This window comes from Heteronotia binoei, chromosome 17 (assembly GCF_032191835.1).
Source record: "Heteronotia binoei isolate CCM8104 ecotype False Entrance Well chromosome 17, APGP_CSIRO_Hbin_v1, whole genome shotgun sequence".
In the NCBI taxonomy this organism is placed as follows: domain Eukaryota; kingdom Metazoa; phylum Chordata; class Lepidosauria; order Squamata; family Gekkonidae; genus Heteronotia; species Heteronotia binoei.
Genome location: NC_083239.1, coordinates 12822515 through 12841544, shown reverse-complemented (window position 1 = coordinate 12841544; position 19030 = coordinate 12822515). Strand labels below are relative to the sequence as shown.

The following is a 19030-nucleotide window of genomic DNA, read 5'->3' as shown; positions in this document are numbered from 1 at the left end:
CTTTGACTCTCAAAAAGCTTATACCATGGAGATCTCATTGGTCTTTAAGGTGCTATGGTACCCAGATCTTGCTCTTCTACTGCAGACCAGCATGGTTACCCACTTGAAACTCATCTCCAAAGATTAATGCTCCTGAAGGAAAAAGCAGCTTTGGAGGCTAAAGGCTGAATTCCCTCCTTGCTGAGCTCCCTTCCCATATGCTGCCCTCACTGGTGTGCATATTATTTGACCTGGATCCAACACTTCCCTTAAGCCAAGAACCCCACTCTTGAAGGGGACAGCTTTTAAAAATCTTATTTGCTAACAAGAAGTGTGCAGGCTCCTTCCGAAAGAGGCTTGCAGCAATCAGAGGAAGCCCAAGCAACATAGCTAAGCTTACCCTCCTGGCCACCTTCTGCCCAAGATGGAAGGCATCTCAGGACTGAGAAAAATTGGCTTGCAACTTGCTTAAGACATTTGCTTTTTTAATAATTTGCTTTTTAATGTTTGTTTTTTTTATTTTGTGTGCACACAAGCCTGGAAGTCATGGCATCTTCTGGTGAGCCCTACTGGGCATGGAGGACATTCAGAGAAGTTGCTTGATACAGCCTGCCTCTACCTCCCAGTCCTGATATTCCAAGGTGGTCTCCCTTCAAAGTACTTGCCAGGGTCAACCCTGTTTAGCTTCCAAGATAGCGCTTGCCTGGGCTATCCAAGTCAGGGCAATTGTTGGTTATTTTTTGTCACCATAAGCTATTGCTCTGCAATCAAAGTCAAATTGTGACCAATTCTTATTTACAAAAACTAGTATCAATATCTGCCCTGATCTGCAATCTCTGTGAGCACTGCAGAGGTGAGCTTCTGCCACAGAGATCACTTCCTCTGGATATAGTCGTCTGATAGAGTAGTATTTTTCAAGCAGCTCCAAAATGTCTAGTGAAAGAGGAACATGCCCTGTAGTAGAGAATTGCCTCAACAGCACTTGGCGACATCTACATGCAGAGTTAATGTACAGGCTACTACGATCCTGTGGTTTTGTAAATGCCTTTGGATGTACTTTAGGAGACAAGCGACATGTGAAGATCAGTGAAACTTCACTGTTCATTAACAGCTGAACCTCGATTAGCTGGTAGCACGGACTGATTTCAGGGATGGGTGCTTGAGGCTTTCCACTCTGCATCAGTCCCATCTTTGAGTCCAGAAAGCATTTCCAGCACCAACAAACCAAGGCTTACCAACTACAACCCACAGCTTTTGTTGCTTCCATATCAGAGTTTCATCTCCTGTTTTGCTTGTTCTCTATATTTAATTTTGTGCCAATGACTTCCTTCCTTAAAGGTGTAAGTGTTGCAATCAAGAGAAACAAAGAATTTTTTTTTGCCATATTTATTGGGAGTAGGAAAGAACAATCAAGCCACCTTAGTTAAAAAGTCGCACCTACAACAGACAGACTCTCCTAACTCTTCAGCTCCCAAGGTTTCAGGCAAACAACTGAACCTATCAGACATCAGCAAAAACCCACTGAATAAATGCCCACAGAGAGGCATGACTGGCCTGACTAACTTCCAAGTGTGGTCATGTGAAGTCAGTCAGGCAAGTCACAGATCGCACCCCCACCCCACCCCACATTACATTCCAAAACCAGAACTAAACTTCAGATTTTGCAAATGATTCCAAAGTTGTTGCCCAATAGCCTAACACCTCATATACGCTCATCAGCAGTTAAGCAGCCAATTCAGTGACTGAGAAAACAGTCAGCCTCCTGGAAAGGTATTCTGTAGTCAAGAGGACTGCTGTGCAGACCAGCAAGGAGCCATTCCTCAGTGCTTTCAAGCTTCTAAGCTGTGACTGTCCTTTTGGCAGCAGCAGGAATTGCTTTTGACACGATCGTCAAATGTTGGCACCCTGCTTTTCCAAAAAAACTCTTGCACACAAAAAGAAAGCTATTACACTCCTTGTCGCCGCAAGTGTCCCAAGTTCACACAACGGTTGTGCAGTATGAGCCTCCAAAGTTAAGCAATGAAGTGTGTCTGCGGCGTGATCTGATCAATTCTGTGGTCGGCAGGGTTTGCTGCTGCTTCATAGTTGCAGATGGTCACTTCGTGGCGGTGAGCCTGTGGAGGAAATGAGATGGAAACTTCCTTTAATTCTACCACCCTGAAAGTGTCAAGAGCTCTGGAAAGCCAACCCACTCCACTGCCACTTTAGCACTGTCTTTAATGTTGGTGGAACCAACTGCCGGAGGAGGTGAGGGCCCTGCGGAACCTTGGGCAGTTCCGCAGGGCCTGTAAGGCAGTCTTCTTCCGATTGGCATACAACTGACCGGCAACTGTATATCTGAATATCTGAATTTTAAGGAAGACTGTAGCACAGCACGCTGACAATTGTGTTTATTTTATTGTGTAAATTATTAATGTATTTTATTCTTTGTTTTTATTGTTAGAATTTTGTGTTGTGAGCCGCCCTGAGCCCGCTTCGGTGGGGTAGGGAGGGATATAAATAGAATGAAATAAATAAATAAATCTGTAGATTTTGCCCATAATTTAACTGAGATCTGCTGCAACTTCCCCCAAAGTGTGGGTTGCCATCCTCCAGGGAAGTGTGTCCCCCCCACATCCCATCCAACCAAGCAAGCTCTAAGCATGCACTGTGGCTACACAGGTGCACAGCTAGCTGGGGCAGTCAAACGTTGTTTATCTTGGCAGGGCTCAGCTCTGGAAAAGTCAGCAACAACTACTTTTCTTACTGCTCTCACCTTCTTGATCTGGAAAGCTGAAAGAAAAGCAGGAATTTCTGAACAGCCTTAACAACCTGCTTCAGCTATCAGAATGTTCTGTTTATTTACACATTTGCTTCCCCACCACCACCAATGAAGACCCAAAGCAGCTTACATTGCTCCCCTTCTTCCATGTTATCCTAACAACTCTGGCAGTAGGCAAGATAGATCAAAGTCACCTAGTAAGTTTCTACAGAAGAGGGCAGGGGGATTTGATTCTGGGACTCTCAGATCCTAATCTGATACTAATGCAGATCCTAGTCTCTCAGATCCTAGTCTGATACGAACTACACCACCACATATTGGATATTTCCCATGCCAGCATCAACAGAAATTAGCCCAAGACAGGAAGCATTTTCATACCACTAAACATGAGGGAGATGTATTAAAATGACAATAGGTGGTATGCAAGAACAAGCCAAATGCCAATCGATAGCACGTATGAGTCACCTACATGCCAATCAGGAAAACTTTTGTTCAGTGGAAGAGAACCGACAACATGCCCTTCTGCCTTACCCAAACCTACGGTTATGCGGAATTTGTATGTACTATTTTCAAGGTTGGCACAACTCCCTACAAAAACAGACCAACCAATCATGTCTTCTCCCACCAGAAAACCTGCTAGGAACTGTAATGCATGAGGAGCACCAACACACAACTACATTTAAGTCTGGTTCGCTTCTAATATGATTGTACCTTATGCATGGGCCATTGCACCAGACTTTCATGGTCTCCAATCCAAAGCAACTGCAGCCATATTACATGTTAGCATGACAGGGTGGGAGTGCTGCCTGGATAGACCCTCTATAAAGGCACTCACCATGTTCCCATTGCAACTGGGCTTGGACCTCTATCGCCTGCCTGTGCTCAAAAAGGCCACACCATAACTGCACATAAGCTCTCATTCTGCATTTTCAGTGGTTGTCAGTGCCTCCAACACACACACACACACACACACACAGAGCACTCTTACCTCTGTCCATTCTCCCCTCAGGCCTATGTAAAAGATCTTTGTCGTCTCAGCACCAAAGTTCTTGGAGAAGTGCATTGAGAGATGATGAACGCTTGAAAATCGAGCAATTCTGCAAAGGGGGGGAAAAACAGTCCAATGTTCTGCCTGCAAAGCTCTTGTTACAGACACATTCCAGTCTCTGGAGTTATAAAGAATGCCCGTTGCAGCAGAAATGTCAGTTCAGCAGGATAGAAAACAGGGATCTGTCTGTCTGAAAAGCTACAACCAGTTTGTGAAATCATCATAGTCTTGAATCCATAAGGTCTAAAGAGAAAAGCATAATTTAGCTTTTCTAGATGACTTAAAGTCATTTTAGGACTTCTGATAGCTACCCAATGGCACACTCACACCCAGGGGTAGCCTGCTTTTTTGCAACAGAGTCAGGGAAGCCCCCATGACTTTATCATTCTGAAGAAGGCACAAAACAGAAAGTTTGGAGGGAATTCTATCAAGACATTACGTTTTGCATAATGGAACAACTCAGGACAGCACTTTATAGGCTCATGGTCTATTGCAATATTTCTTGAATGTAATGGCATCCTTTAACTGCACTTTCTTTTACTTTTGTTACCCACTTTCTACATTATCATACATTGTACCTTAAATAGTTTTATTTCCATTTTGATAGCATTATTGTCCAGTCCTAGTCCTATTGTACTGTTAATTGGAGCTTTTTGCTCCCTGTTTTATATTCTGTACGCACTTTGAGTCTCAGCAAGAAAGGTGAGCTATACATGAAGCAGAACTGTAGATTTTAAAACTGTTTTGTGAGGCAGCGTTTTGTGGTGTCTCACATTCTTTTGGGTTCTCCAACAGCTGCACCTCCAACAGTGTGATAACCTGCTGAACAAGTTACATGACTCTTCATAGCATCCGTCATTTCAGATTTGAGCAGGTAATTCAGAGAGTTCCCAAAATTCCCACCTCTGAGAGGTTAATACCAGTGTACTTCAACTCCCCCCCCCCCCCGCACCCGATCAATTTGCTTCATTTATAACCAGCCTTTCTCCCCAATGGGAATCCAAAGCAGCTTACATCCCTCTGCCTTCCTCCATTTTATCCTCACAAAAGCCCTGTGAAGCAGGTTAGTCTGGAAATACATGACTTGCCCAAGGTCAACTGGCAAGCTTCCACGGCAGAGGGGAGATATGAGCCTGGGTTTCCCAGATCCTAGTCCAATACTCTAACCATTACACCACACTGAATGATACAGCATGTCATGAAGCGTGAGGGTGCAGGGACATGCAACCTTGGGGCCAAGTAATGCACCAGTAGACTTCCTACAGTTGACCTTGGGTGACTGTGAGGCTCTGACTTCCTGCTCCATCATGACTGAATTCTCAAAGAACTACAGCACTTCTTACCAAAAAGTAGGGCCTCTGTATTAGCAGCAATTTAAACAAAGCAACCCACCAGTACATGGCAAAGAGAGAGAATAAATAATGAGAGCACATGAACTTTCCATCCATGTACTTAAATATTTAAACCCACCCCAATGGAGACCCAAAGCTGCTTGCAACGTATTTTTCCTCCATTTCAACAACCAACTTGTGAGATGAGTTACAGGCAGAGTGTTAACTTGCTCAAGGTCACCCAGAAAGTTTCCATGGCACATGGGGGTTCTGAACTTGAGTCTCTTATGATTCCAGTTCAACACTCCTCCACAGTTTATCAAGCCAGGCTTAGTTAGGTGGGTTCGTAAGTTCCACAGGACTTACATGTAAGTGTATAAGCACAACAGCTTAAAAGTTCATGACAGTAAATCCAGTAAACGTTCATATCCTTTCTTTAGGCTCTCGAGTGACTAATGTGCCACTGAGTCGCGACCAACTCATGGTGACCCCATCCACAGGGTGTTCGAGGGAAGAACAGAGGTGGCTTGCTATTGCCTTCTTCTGCATAGCAATATCAATCTTCCTTGGTGATTTCTCACCTAAGTACTAACCATGGCCAACCTTGCGTAGCTTTCCAGCTTTATTTGGGCTGCTTACTGAAAATGCTTATTATTCAAAAATGCATTTCAGGTGTTGCCACTGTGAAATGAGTATAGTGCCTGCTTAAGTTATAATTGCTTTGCAGGTGCTAGCTGAATCAAAAGTTATAATGAAGAAGGGTGTGTGCATATGAACATGCTTAATGTACAATATTAAGACATGTCAGAATTACAGAATCTGACTATGTGAATATGTGTTTTAACCAAGTTGCAGAAGATTAAGAATTCTTCCTAAAACTGTAACAATATTTCAAATAAAAATGGTTTCAAACTGGCTTTCCTTTCTTGTTTAAAGTAATTAACTCGCATGCAACCAAGCTAACTGAGTTCCTCACACACAAGAGCTCTGGGAACATAATCTAAACATATTCTACACACAAGCAGTGGCAACACAGTGATTCTGTAACCACTCAAGGAAATGAACAGAAATTAAACAAATAAAAAGCCATGTAGCAGGAGACACTGGGTTGGTTCCAGCAGAGCATTTCTGTAGGCACAAGGACTTCCACCAACAGCGTGCAACAGGGTTGCACAATGGAATGATTTCAAATCCCAACAGTGTCTGAAATTCCCAATTTATCTTTGGGTTGCAAAAAGCCAATCCAAAATGAAAACAGGGAACTCTGGGCACAGTTTCAGATTAGGAATATCCAAATGCACACCCCTAGAGCACAACTTCCTCTACACCCCTCCCTCCCCCCCCTCAAGAATAGGATTTGGGGAAGCTATAAAAGGGGGGAACTAAGAAAGTCATGCTCTGTGGGTGGAACTCCCTGTACCTACAGAAATACTCCACCAGTTCTAGCTCCTGCTCTCTGTCGAGATGAAAGCAGTACTAGGGTTGACCCAAGTCTAGCAAGATTGGTTTTATGTCTGTGGCTACTGGGGGGGGCGGGTTCCAGGAGCAGAATTCTCTTACCATTAAACTTTAGGGGATTTCACCTAATGAAGATTTCACCTAATGAAGAATTCTGGAGAACCTGAAAGCCTGCACAAGCTTTTGTGTAATTTTGATTGGCTCTCATGAAATGTTTAACGTGGCTTTTGTCGTTATATTTTGCATGGGTGATATACAACATCATGCCAGGTACATAAGCTAATGCAAACAGGAGCCTAGAACTAACTGACATAGCTAAAACCAACAGAACTTTGGCACAGCTTATCAAGATATTCAAGTATAAACCAGGAGCATGGAGGCCTGCCATGGGCATATGCCAGGTACAAGGATACTGCCTGATCTTCCAATGCCCCCACTTGCAAGGGCTGCTGTGAGTAAGTTGTGCAGCCATGAAAGAACCTCTGCATTTCATGCAGAAGGTCCCAAGTCTAATCCCTCACATCTCCATTTACAAAGGACCAGGCAGTACATGATGCGAAAGATCTGTGCCTGAGACCCTGGAGAGCTGCTGCGAGTCTGAGTAGACAATACTCAGACAATACCTTGATGGAGCAATGGCCTGATTACATTACAATAGAGTGATGATATATGCAGTTTTAATAGTAAGCATAACCGACACTAGGCAAACAATTGATAATAAATAATTTCCATTTCCACGTACTGTTAGCCCAAGAAGTCCATCCTTCTTCGTTTCCTCAATCACCTGTTGGATTGGATCACTATGGAATTTAAACATTACATGCAGCATCACTAACGGACTACTGTCAGGCTGACCGTATCCCAGGTGGACTGAGGATCCAAAAGGGACCCACTATGTTTAAGAACAAATGGGCTACAATTGTGAACAAATGTGCCTATGATCTTATGCTTCTGGTGATAGAACAATCTATGCAGGTGATTGAGGAAACTAAGAAGGATGGACTTCTCGGGCTAATAGAACCTCTATGTGGAAATGGAAATTATTAATTATCAATTGTTTGCCTAGTGTCGGTTATACTTACTGTTAAAACAGATTCAGTGTAAGACAGCTTCATGTGCATTCATCTGTTTGTCTATGACTAGCGACCTTGGACCTCTAGTGGTAGAAAGTCAGGATAAAGTTTTTTAAAAGGAATATGTGTTATGACTAAATGGAGGGCTGGAAGACTTGATACATGATACTAAAGACTTACATGAAAGAAGCCTGAGGGGCATAAAGCCACAGCCCTCCACTGTAAGACCAGACCAGAGAAAGTGAAGGCCCTTATAAAGAGTCTATGCAGGTTCCTTTGGGCAAGCATAGTCACCCTTCAACACAGGAACTATCCTAAGGAAGAAGATTAGTGAACAAAGCAGGTATATTTATTTACCAATCAAGACAATGTGTAAAGCCAATATGAGTTACTGAACATTTTGTATAGGGAATTGAGGAAGAGGAGACACTGCATAATATACCCACCAGCACTGAAGCAACCAATGCAGATCCAGCTGTGGACCATTAATAAGCCCCAAACAGTCTTTCCCTCCTCTTGAGCACCCTAAGCAGTTTTCTGCAAGGAACAAACCCGAGCTATGACTCTCTGTTCTCAAGAAATGCTGGGAACTGCAGTTCTGTCATGGAAGCACTGATTTTTTTTCAAAACAAGAGACTCAATAAAGGATATGGAGAAACAGGATTTGGGAAAGCATGAAACACATGCTTTATGCGGCTTCACAATGTAGGAGGATCTGCACACCCCTACTGAAGACTGGAGAAACAGCGCCTCCCATGATGATTGCAAAGGAGTAGCAGTCATGTTAGTCTGTTGTAGAAAAAATAAAATAAAGGTCCAGGAGCACCTTAAAGACTAACAATCTGTATTTAAATATAAGCTTATGGGAGTCACAGTCCACTTCTTCAACTAAGTACATGAAGGGAAAATCAGACTTGGGAATCTTATGGGAAGGTTATGGGGCAGGAGCCAAGCCTTGATGTGAATTACAAGCCTTTCAAATGTAAATCTCAATGGAAGGGGGGGAAGGGAGGAGACAACAGAACCGTCTAAAGGGGCTCTTGAAAACTCATAATGAAATAAATGTTAAGTCTTTAAGCTGCCACTGGACTTTTTGAAAAAAACAATGCCATACTTGGTAGGATACTCCAGTTCTCCCATAACATCATGGTTCAGGCTAAATGTCTGATCTGGCTCTCTGGCAGCATCATCAAAAGACATGTGGGGGATATTCTTAAACCTGGGGAAAGGAAAGAGCAGCAAGATTTAGCTTGTATAATTTGGCATAGGTTCCCCTTCCTTCCTCAGCACCCATCTTTGAGAATGACTTGCCTTTGCAATAAGAGAGAGCCTGAACCAGCACCAAGAACAACTATCTTAGGAGAAAGTTGAAACCAGAACAAGAAATTTCATTTTCTGTTTAAGACAAGGGAGCGTCTCCCCCTATAAAAGAAATTGCAAGCATGGGCTTCCCATGGGTACCACTGTTTTGTAGGTCAGCAGGGGACAACGTTTCTAATTAAAAGAAAACTGTAACTTACTGTTAATTAGCGTACTCATTTTAGTAACTAAAGGGACCTCTCAATCTCATCCCCAAGCTGACAGTCACTGCTTCTTTGTGTCTCACTGTCCCAAAGAGTCCATGGATGGCAGAATGTGATTCCCCCCCCTGCAAAGTACTTGCAATCAACTGCTACAGGCACCAACTCATATGCATGACTCCCACAACTTATGCCATTATAAAGCAAAGCCAAGTGACAAAAATCCTCTCACAGTTCTTTAAACAAACAATAACTCATTTCAGTGGCTTCACCCACGATCCACTAGCGTCAATGGACTGGAAGACAGCCCGACAAACAGAACAGACCTGCAGAATTCAGTCTTTTGATGTGAACCAATAAGGCTCGATTCTTAGCTTACAGGCTTTTTAGTATGAAAGCTTGTTGAAATTAACAGGAGGTGGAGAAGAGGATTAAGGTTACAACACTTTGCCCGGCAGTTAGCCCCATTAAATAATGAGGGACGTACTCTTGTGTAAACACTTAGAGCCACTTACAGCCGCATTTCTGACGGATGAGTATCACCATCCTCTCCCATCACAATTATCCCCTTCAACTTCACATTGCCTGTAAAGCTGCAACAAAAAAGTGGATAAATTAGCTTTCCAAGTAGTTATTAGTCAAACAGTCAAGTTAGTCTTTGCCATAAGCAGCTATCATTTCTCAGAAATTCCTCCCTGCAGCCTAGCTTCCACCAGCCCATTCTCAAAATGCTTTTCTATTCAGGTCAAAACTCTACAAAACAGCCAGAGGTCAACATGGACTAGATGCTGGTGAGTCAGGAATTCATTAAAAATAGGTACTTACGGAATATTAAACAGAAGCTCTTCATCGTCGTCACTTTCAACAAACTGGAAGAAAAACAAAACTGGGCTTAATGTCTTAAGACTTTACTTCTGGTTGCTAAGAAATAACTGGCACTGTGGACTCCAGTCACTGAATAGTCACACCATCTGCTCTTTGGCACTTCTACAATGTCACAGGGCACTGAATTTTAATGCTTTAAGTTTCTTAGCATGGTGGGATAAACATGCAAACATGCAAATAGTTTAGCAATTTTTCAGGCTTTAAACAGATTTGCAAATAAGCACACTAAGACTATTGCAGCCCATATTTTAAAAACTAGCCTGTCCAACCACACATACCTACAGCAGTTATTTGTGTTACAACTATAGCTTTAAAAGGACAGCCAATATGCAAAAGCTTCCATGCCTGGTCTCCTATAAGCAATAAAAACTCAATACAAGTGTGTAGCTAAAGCAATCTGGACACAGGATGCACCTCTCTTGTCTCTCCAAAAAATGGGCCTCATAGACCTTGCCATGTTCCTCTTGTAACTCATTCCTTCCCAAACATCTCTGCATTGCTTGAAAAACCTAGACATGGCAAGCATGCAAGTGTATGTCGATATGCTTAATTCACCCTATCTACCCCAATTGTACCAGCATGTTTTTTAAATATCTGGCCCATTTTACACTTGCTTTATATCCTGTATTTTTCCCTGAAGCAGCTTACATAGTTCTCCTCTCCACCATTTTATGTTCACAATGGCTTTGTAAGGTAAGTTATACTGAGTGTGTGAATGGCTGACCCAAGAATACCCAGGAGGCTTCCACAGCAAAGCAGGGATTCAAAGATCCTACTCTATCTCTAATTCTCTAACTAATACAATAGCTGAAGACACTGCCAGCTCTGAATCTGAATGCCCACTCCCTTCAAAACCTATCATCTTCACAAAATCTAGGTACCACTCTTTATCCCGCCCCCCCTAGAAATTAGGCAGGCCAATCTCAATTTCTTTCTGCAGTCTCAAAAGCAGGAACCTTCTGCCGTCTCAAAAGCATGAGCCATTGCATATCTTTGCAAGATATCCCACCGCAAGTCTTTAAACAAATCATTTCTGTACTGCAAACTAAACTACATGCCATTGGTACACATGCTTGTTTTAGAAGAATATGAAATACAAAACAAGAAGCTTGATTTCAGCCTTCTTGGTGATTCTTTAGATTACAGATTTAAGTCAATCTATTTTTCTTCACCTGCTCAGCTCTTGCCCTTCTCACACCTTCTGCTAAAAAAGACAATACTCTTTACTTATACCAATACAAAAGGCAGAAACCTTACATTCATCCAAAACTAAATATCTAGTTTTTGTATCCATGTTCAGAGGCCATACCAGTGAAATGCCTAGCAATCAGATTCTGATTAGGAAATGGGAGATTAAATACCACCCTCAGCAATTAAGATTAGGGAGAAACATGATCTCAAATCAGTCTGAACGAAGTGCAGATTCACTGGAAAACATTACGACAGATTCAATTTCCATGGCAGAAAAGAGAAAACAACTACCGATGTAAGGAAAGGTAAAATTATCTCAGTTTCCACATCACTACCAACATGCACCATTCAAATGCTTAAACAAGCTCTTGAAACATTTTTAAATTAATCTAGGTTCAAAAATATAAGGTCAGCCACACCTTTGCAAACCTAAAGGCATGTTGAGATTACGCCCCCCCCCCCATTGTTAAGAAAATGCCTGCCTTTCCATTCCATGAAGAAAAAAGGTGCACTTGAGATAATGCTGCCAAAGGACAAAACCTGTCTTCCACTCAAGACTGAGTGATCCAGAATCTCACAGGTGCTTCTGTTGCATTCATGATGAGCCTTTCACCTCACTGACAAATTGCCAGAGGGGGGCAGAGAAACGGCAATTTTGCAAACATGCATACATCTATATACCTTAAAAGTCAATCAGCACGGCATACAGCAGATTATGACACAAACTTTTATCTTTCATTTTTTTCCCCTTGTATGTTTTTCTACCCGAACCAACTCTGCGTGAGAGAGTGAGACTGGCCCAAGGTTACCCTATAGACTTCCATGGCAGAACTGGTATCCAAACCCAGTTCTCTAAATACTAGACTGCTGCTCTAACCAGCACACCTTAGCCCCTCTGTGACAAAGAATCTGGATAAACCAGCTCCATGCACATTTAATTAGTGCCTTTCCATGCTACCTTCCTCAAGAGTGGCATGCATTGCTTTCCTCGCCTCCATCTCATCTTCACAACCACCACCCTGAGAGGCAGGCTAGAATATGAGAGTAACTGGCCCAAGGCCACCCAGCAAGCTTCTGCGGCGCAGCACGGATTCGAACCCAGGTCTTTCCACATCCTAGTTTGACACTCTGACCGCGGCAATGGTTACTGTTCCCCCTCTCCACAAGCGCTCTGCCAAACTGCCGCAGGCTAAAACGCAAGGGAGCTTTCAAGTGAAAGAGCAGAAACAGTGCCCAGAAGCCACAAGACACGCGTTCGCACTGACACACAACCCCACGTACCTGCTGACGGTCGCCGCGGTCTTCCCAAGCACGGAAGACGAGCTTCCCGCTGCCCTCCCTGCGCTCGTTCAGGCACTCCAGCCGCTCGCGGTCAATGCGCAGGTAAAGGCCCCAGGCCTGGCCACGCCGCTCGGGAGGCTCTTCGGGATCGTCGCCATGGCAACAGCTGCCCCCGCCGTGGCTGTGCCCGTGAGACATGGCCCAGCGTGAGACGGAAGAAGAAGAATGAAAAAATACCCGGATGTCAACAAAGCCTGCGCAGGCGCAATACTCCGATTCTAACAGCGTGTTCACCGGCCGCCTCCTCTCACGTGATGAGGGTCGCTTTCCCGCCCCCTCCATAGAGACGTACAAACAGGCACATAACATCAACTTCCGGTACAAACTTCCGTGTGTGTGAAATGGAAACAATAGCGTAGCTTTTTATGTGCGGTTCAACATAAGCGCAGCGATGCGTATTCACAGCCGTTGTAATTGGCGCCTAAACAATCCTATTCCGTATGCTTCGCAACGCTAGTAATTTGCATCTGCATTTTTCTCATTGGATTGGAGTTTTGCGTGGCTGCCTCCGCATTATGGAGCCCCTTGAATCCGCGCCCATTACCATTGTTTATTAGTGTGGTGTAAGTAACAAGGCTATTGAAGTCTTGATTAGACTTCAGTTTTACAAGACTGCACACACACTTGGCCAGTGGTAGCTCTCCAGATGTTTTTTGCCTACAGCTCCCATCAGCCCCAGCCATTGGCCATGCTGGCTGGGGCTGATGGGAGTTGTAGGCAAAAAAACATCTGGAGAGCTACCGTTGGCCACCCCTAAATTGACTACATTCAGAAGTTTCACTCGTTACTGAAGTGGTCTCCTCTAGTCTGTGAAAGTTTACGCTGGAATCCAGGGCCAGCCATGGGAGTGGTGAATGACTGGGCGGCAAAGCTGCAGATGGTGTCAGCTGGGGATGTACTAAAACGAATGACAGGTTGGTCCATAGGAAACAATAGCAGAGCCTGGATGGTCCATAGGATATAATGGGAGAGAAGATTGTCAATTGACTTGCATGGGCTTCATTGAAATACATTGAAGCACAGAAACGGCTGCAACAAAAACCTGGAATGGATAATCTTCTCTCCCATTATATCCTATGGACCATCCAGGCTCTGCTATTGCTTCCTATGGACAATCGTCTGCCAACCTCCAGGACTGGATTGACAGAGGAAAATGTACTTTGCCAACCTCCAGGACTGAATTGACAGGGGAAAAGGTACTCTGACAACATCCAGGACTGGATTGACAGGGGAAAAGGTACTCTGACAACATCTAGGATTGGATTGACAGGCGAAAATGTATCTTGCCAAACTCCATGGCTGGATTGACAGGCGAAAAGGTACTTTGCCAACCTCCAGGACTAGATTGACAGGGTAAAAGTTACTCTGCCAGCCTCCAGGACTGGATTGACAAGGAAAAAGGTAGTCGGCCAGCCTCCAGGACTGGATTGACAGGTGAAAAGGTAGTCTGCCAGCCTCCAGGACTAGATTGACAGGGGAAAATGCACCTTGCCGACCTCCAGGACTGGATTGACAGGTGAAAAGGTAATCTACCAACCTCCAGTGCTGGATTGACAAGGGAAAGGGTAGTCTGCCAGCCTCCGAGTCGACAGCCTTTAGCACTAGCTTAACGGGGGGAAAGGGAGATTGGCAGCCTCTAGGGCCAGATGGACAGAGGGAAAGGATTGGCAGCATCTAGGGCCAGATTGACAGAGGAAAGGGGAGATGGACAGCCTCTAGGGCAAGATTGTCAGAGGATAGGGGAGGCTGACAGCCTCTAGGGCCAGATTGTCTGGCGAAAGGGGAGATGGACAGCCTCTAGCACTAGGTTGACAGGCAAAAGGGGAGATTGATAGCCTCTAGGACTAGATTGTCTGGGGAAAGGGGAGGTTGACAGCCTCTAGGACTAGATTGTCAGGGGAAAGGGGAGGTTGACAGCCTCTAGCACTAGGTTGACAGGGGAAAGGAAGATTTGCAACCTCTAGGACTAGATTGACAGCGGAAACGCAGCACAGAGTTGCAAATTCATTTTGCTGTTGGATTTCACAGACAACTAGCACTTTCCACTCTGCACCATGCAAACGTGATCGTTTTTTCCTGCTGGAGTTTACAGAGTACCAGTTCTATAACCCTTTTTATGTGCTTCTCCAGATTTCAGAGACTCCACCTACTTCCTTGCTGCTGGTTTGCTCATTACACTTTCTGGAACCAGAATATGATTGTGAAATTTTCCCAGCTTTGGGAAAGTTCCTACTTGTCAGCATTCAAAGTTTACTTGAAGTTTGTATCTTGGTGTAATTGCAAAACAGATGTTGGTGCAGTTAATGTTGAAAGAAGCTGATAGTTTCAATTTTACTCTGACAAATATTGTTGCATTTGAGACATTGACATTTGTAGAGTAGAAAATTTTATTAAGCCTTGCATTAATGCAACACGACCTATTCATTTTTTAACTTGTGGTTATACTTGAATGGTGGTCAGGGAAACTGACAAATGTTGGTCAGGGAAATTTAGGGACATGAAAAATAAAATTTTTGTGGCAACCCTATATTGGCTGTGTGGAGAAATGCCTTGACTCCTAGAGCAGTGGTAAACCTGCTTTAAAAGTTTCTGTATCTGAGCTCAAAGACTGGCAGGAAGTGGGGGGGGGGATGTCTCTCTCTCTCTCTCTCTCTTGAGAGATACTAATGGCACTACTGGAAGAGACCATGGGCAGCCTTCTCCTCCATGCAGGAAAAAAGAGTAGAAAGGACATTCCCCAGCAATGAGGTGGAGGATTCCTGGAACGCATGGGTTTTCCCCAGAATGCCTTCCACAGAAGAGGCTTCCTGGGGACAACAGGTAAAGAAGCATAAACCTAGGTGGGCCAGGTTACAAGGGGTTGAGAGTGATGTAAAGTGGGTGGAGTCAGAGAATAAACAAAAGTGCTTACTCTGAAGAGCACAAGGCTGCCTCTCTCTTGCAGCTGGGTCTGCGACTCTCCAGGCAGTAGCCAGCAACCATATTTGACCATGTTGCTGGCCCTAACTGCATGCAGGAAGCCTGAAGCAATGAGGTGTTTTTACAAAATGTTGTAACTAAGCATAAATGGGCCTGCTCTGCTTAAACATCAATCCAGACACGGAAGAATGTGTTTCAAACCAACCTTTACTTGATCTTCCGGCAGTTTATCGTGTGCTGTGCTAAAATTATGTTTGTAATTTTTCACTAGTTTTAAAGAATAAACCTTTAACTATTTGAAAGGTTGGCAGTAAACCTTTGTACCACATAATTCCCCAACCGCCTTCAACCATGCCACTGTAGGGAGTCCTGGTAAAAGGAAAGGCATGCAGTTGCTAAGGGTGCAAATCCTCCAGGTGTCTCCCCAAAAAGGACTTTGGTTTCCAGGATAACCAGGTACTGGGTGCCAGCACCTCGAGGCAATCTCCCTTTTCTGCTGGCAAACCACTCTCAGAAGCTGGGAATCTAACATCTCCCCTGACAATCTAGTCCTAGAGGCTGTCAATCTGCCCTCCCCCCCCGACAGTCTAGTCCTGGAAGCTGTCAATCTCCCTTTCCCCCTGACAATCTAGTGCTAGAGGCTGTCAATCTCCCTTTCCCCCTGACAATCTGGCCCTAGAGGCTGTCAATCTCCCTTTCCCCTGTCAATCTGACCCTAGAGGCTGTCAATCTGCCCTTTCCCCTGTCAATCTAGACCTAGAGGCTGTCAAACTTCCCTTTTGCCTGTCAATCTAGAACATAAGAACATAAGAGAAGCCATGTTGCATCAGGCCAATGGCCCATCCAGTCCAATACCCTGTGTCACACAGTGGCCAACCCCCCCCCCCCCAAGTGCCATTAGGAGGTCCACAAGTGGAGCTAGAAGCCCTTCCACTTTGCCCTACCCCAAAGCACCAAGAATACAGAACATCACTGCCCCAGACAGTTCCAATAAAATGCTGTGGCTAATAGCCGCTGATGGACCTCTGCTCCATATTTTTATCCAATCTCCTCTTGAAGCTGGCTATGCTTGTAGCCGCCACCACCTCCAGTGGCAGTGAATTCCACATGTTAAGCACCCTTTGGGTGAAGTACTTGCTTTTATCTGTTCTAACCCTACTGCTCCGCAATTTCATTGCATGTTCACAAGTTCTTGTATTGTGAGAAAGCGAGAAAAGTACTTCTTTCTCTACTTTCTCCATTCCATGCATAATCTTGTAAACCTCTATCATGTTACTCCACAGTTGATGTTTCTCCAAGCAAAAGAGCCCAAGGTATTTTAACTTTCTTCATAGGGAAAGTGTTCCAAACCTTTAATCATCCTAGTTGCCCTTTTCTGGACTTTTTCCAGTGCTATAATTAGTGCAAGAGGCTGTCAATCTCCCATTTCCACTGTCAATCTGGCCCTAGAGGCTGCCCATCTCCCCTCTCCCCTGACAATCTGGCCCAAGAAGCTGTCAGTCTCCCTTTCCCCTGTCAATTTGGCCCTAGAGGCTGTCCATCTCCCCTTTCCTCTGTCAATCTGGCCCTAGATAGAGGCTGTCAATCTCCCCTTTCCCCTGTCAATCTGGCCCAAAAGGCTGCCAATCTCTCTTTTCCCCTGTCAATCTGGCCCTAGAGGCTGTCAATCTCCCCTCTAACCGGTCAATCTGGCCCTAAAGGCTGCCAACTTCCCTTTCCCCCCATCAATCTAGTCCTAGAGGCTGTCAGTCTGCCCTTTCCCCTGTCAATCTAGCCCTAGAGGCTGTCAATCGCTCTTTCCCCCTGACAATCTAGTGCTAGAGACTGTCAACTGCCTGTTTTCCCTGTCAATCCAGTCCTGGAGGTTGGCCGACTACCTGTTCGCCTGTCAATCCAATCCTAGATGTTGGCAGAGTACCTTTTCACCTGTCAATCCAGTCCTGGAGACTGGCAAAGTACCTTTTCCCCTGTCAATCCAGTCCTGGAGGTTGGCAGACTACCTTTTCCCCTGTCAATCCAGTCCTGGAGGTTGGCAAGGTACATTTTCCCCTGTCAATCAAGTCCTGGAGGTTCACAAAGTACATTTTTGCCTGTCAATCCAGTCCTGGAGGGTGGCAAAGTACCTTTTCGCCTGTCAATTCTGTCCTGGAGGTTGGCAGAGTACATTTTCGCCTGTTAGTCCAGCAGTCATGGAGGTGAGGGACATATCCTCCGACTCTGAGGGAGCAGACGCCTGAGCTCCGTCAAAGGGGAGTACTGTTGTTTAGTTTTATTTTGGTTTTAGCCTTTATACTTCTACAGTAATCTTATCTGCAACCTTTTATAATGGTTGCAGAGATGGGGAAGGAGTGAGGACTTTTAATGAGCAAACAGTAACGAGACTGCTGCTCCTCACTTCCCACAGACTTTTTGACATTTGGTCTCTGACTGCTGGAGATTTTAGCCTTGAGATTTATACCTCCGCAGAAGAAAAGCCTTTACTGAAAAAAGTTGAACTAAGGGCTTTTCTTTTCTTTTCTTTTCTAGAATCTCAGTACCTTGTGTCTGGCTTTGCGGCTTTTAGAGTTTTTTTCTCTCCCCTTTTGAGCCTAGGTCTGAATTCTGGTTCATCATTATGGACATCAGCAAAAGAACTCGGGATCTAGATGACTCTTTCTCTCAGCCAGCACGTAAACAAACTAAAATTAATGATTTCTATGCTTCAAATCTACTCCCACCAACCTGTGATATTCCAACTTCCAACCGCTTTACACCCCTCATAAATCTTGAGGAAGATACCAACTCCACTGATGGGAGGGAAGATAAATCTCTCCTGCTGCAAACAGTTCCATAGGAAACAATAGCAGATCCTGGATGGGAGCCTGGATGGTCCATAGGATATAATGGGAGAGAAGATTATCCATTCCAGGTTTTTGTTGCAGCCGTTTCTGTGCTTCAATGTATTTCAATGAAGCCCATGCAACTCAATGGACAATCTTTTCTCCCATTATATCCTATGGACCATCCAGGCTCTGCTATTGTTTCCTTTGGACCATCCTGTCATTCGTTTTAGTACATCCCATCAGGCTGAGCTGTAGGATAGTTGGGGCTTCAATTTAACTTGTCTAAATGACAAATAATTAATTTAAACAGCTTCACAACCAGGAAGAACAACTATTTTTATCGGCAGTGGAACAGGCTTCCTCGGGAGATGGTGGGCTCTCCTTTGGAGGTTTTTAAACAGAGGCTGAATGGCCATCTGACAACAATGCGGATTCTGTGAATTTGGAGGGGGGGGCGGTATTTGTGAGTTTCCTGCATTGTGCAGGGGGTTGGACTAGATGACCCTGGAGCTCCCTTCCAACTCTATGATTCTATGAAATAACGAGGAAGAATCGTTAGAAAACCTGATAACTTTTAAATGATTTTAATCTGCATTTTTATTTATGCTATGAACATTCTAAAATAAAGAATACTGGACAAAAATGAAAGAAATATTGAAAGGAAAACCATCTTGTTAAATCTTTCATACTGTAATTGATGGC

The 19030-nt window shown here is 44.3% G+C and overlaps 1 protein-coding gene across 2 annotated transcripts; it reads right to left on the bottom strand.

The window, feature by feature from the left end:
- Positions 1–1349: 1349 nt before the first annotated feature.
- Positions 1350–12837, bottom strand: PITHD1 (PITH domain containing 1). 2 transcript variants are annotated; one of them, XM_060258140.1, is made up of 6 exons: positions 12528–12837; positions 9996–10039; positions 9686–9763; positions 8765–8869; positions 3729–3837; positions 1350–2093 (listed from the first exon to the last, which is right to left on the bottom strand). In XM_060258140.1, exons 1-6 carry the CDS (start codon positions 12723–12725, stop codon positions 1992–1994), a joined length of 636 nt encoding a protein of 211 aa, XP_060114123.1. In that variant the 5' UTR covers positions 12726–12837; the 3' UTR covers positions 1350–1991. The 2 variants fall into 2 exon arrangements, with proteins under 2 accessions (XP_060114123.1, XP_060114124.1); XM_060258141.1 differs by lacking the exon at positions 9686–9763 and having other exon boundaries at positions 12528–12796.
- Between the last annotated feature and the right edge of the window lie 6193 nt (positions 12838–19030).

Coding starts and splice junctions, on each gene's coding strand:
- PITHD1 (XM_060258140.1), bottom strand. CDS start 12,725: ATGTCTCACGGGCACAGCCACGGCGGGGGCAGCTGTTGCCATGGCGAC. Junction 3,838..8,764: donor GAACTGGAGTATCCTACCAA/GTATGGCATTGT, acceptor CCCCCTTTGCAG/AATTGCTCGATTTTCAAGCG. Junction 2,094..3,728: donor TGAGGGGAGAATGGACAGAG/GTAAGAGTGCTC, acceptor TTTCCTCCACAG/GCTCACCGCCACGAAGTGAC.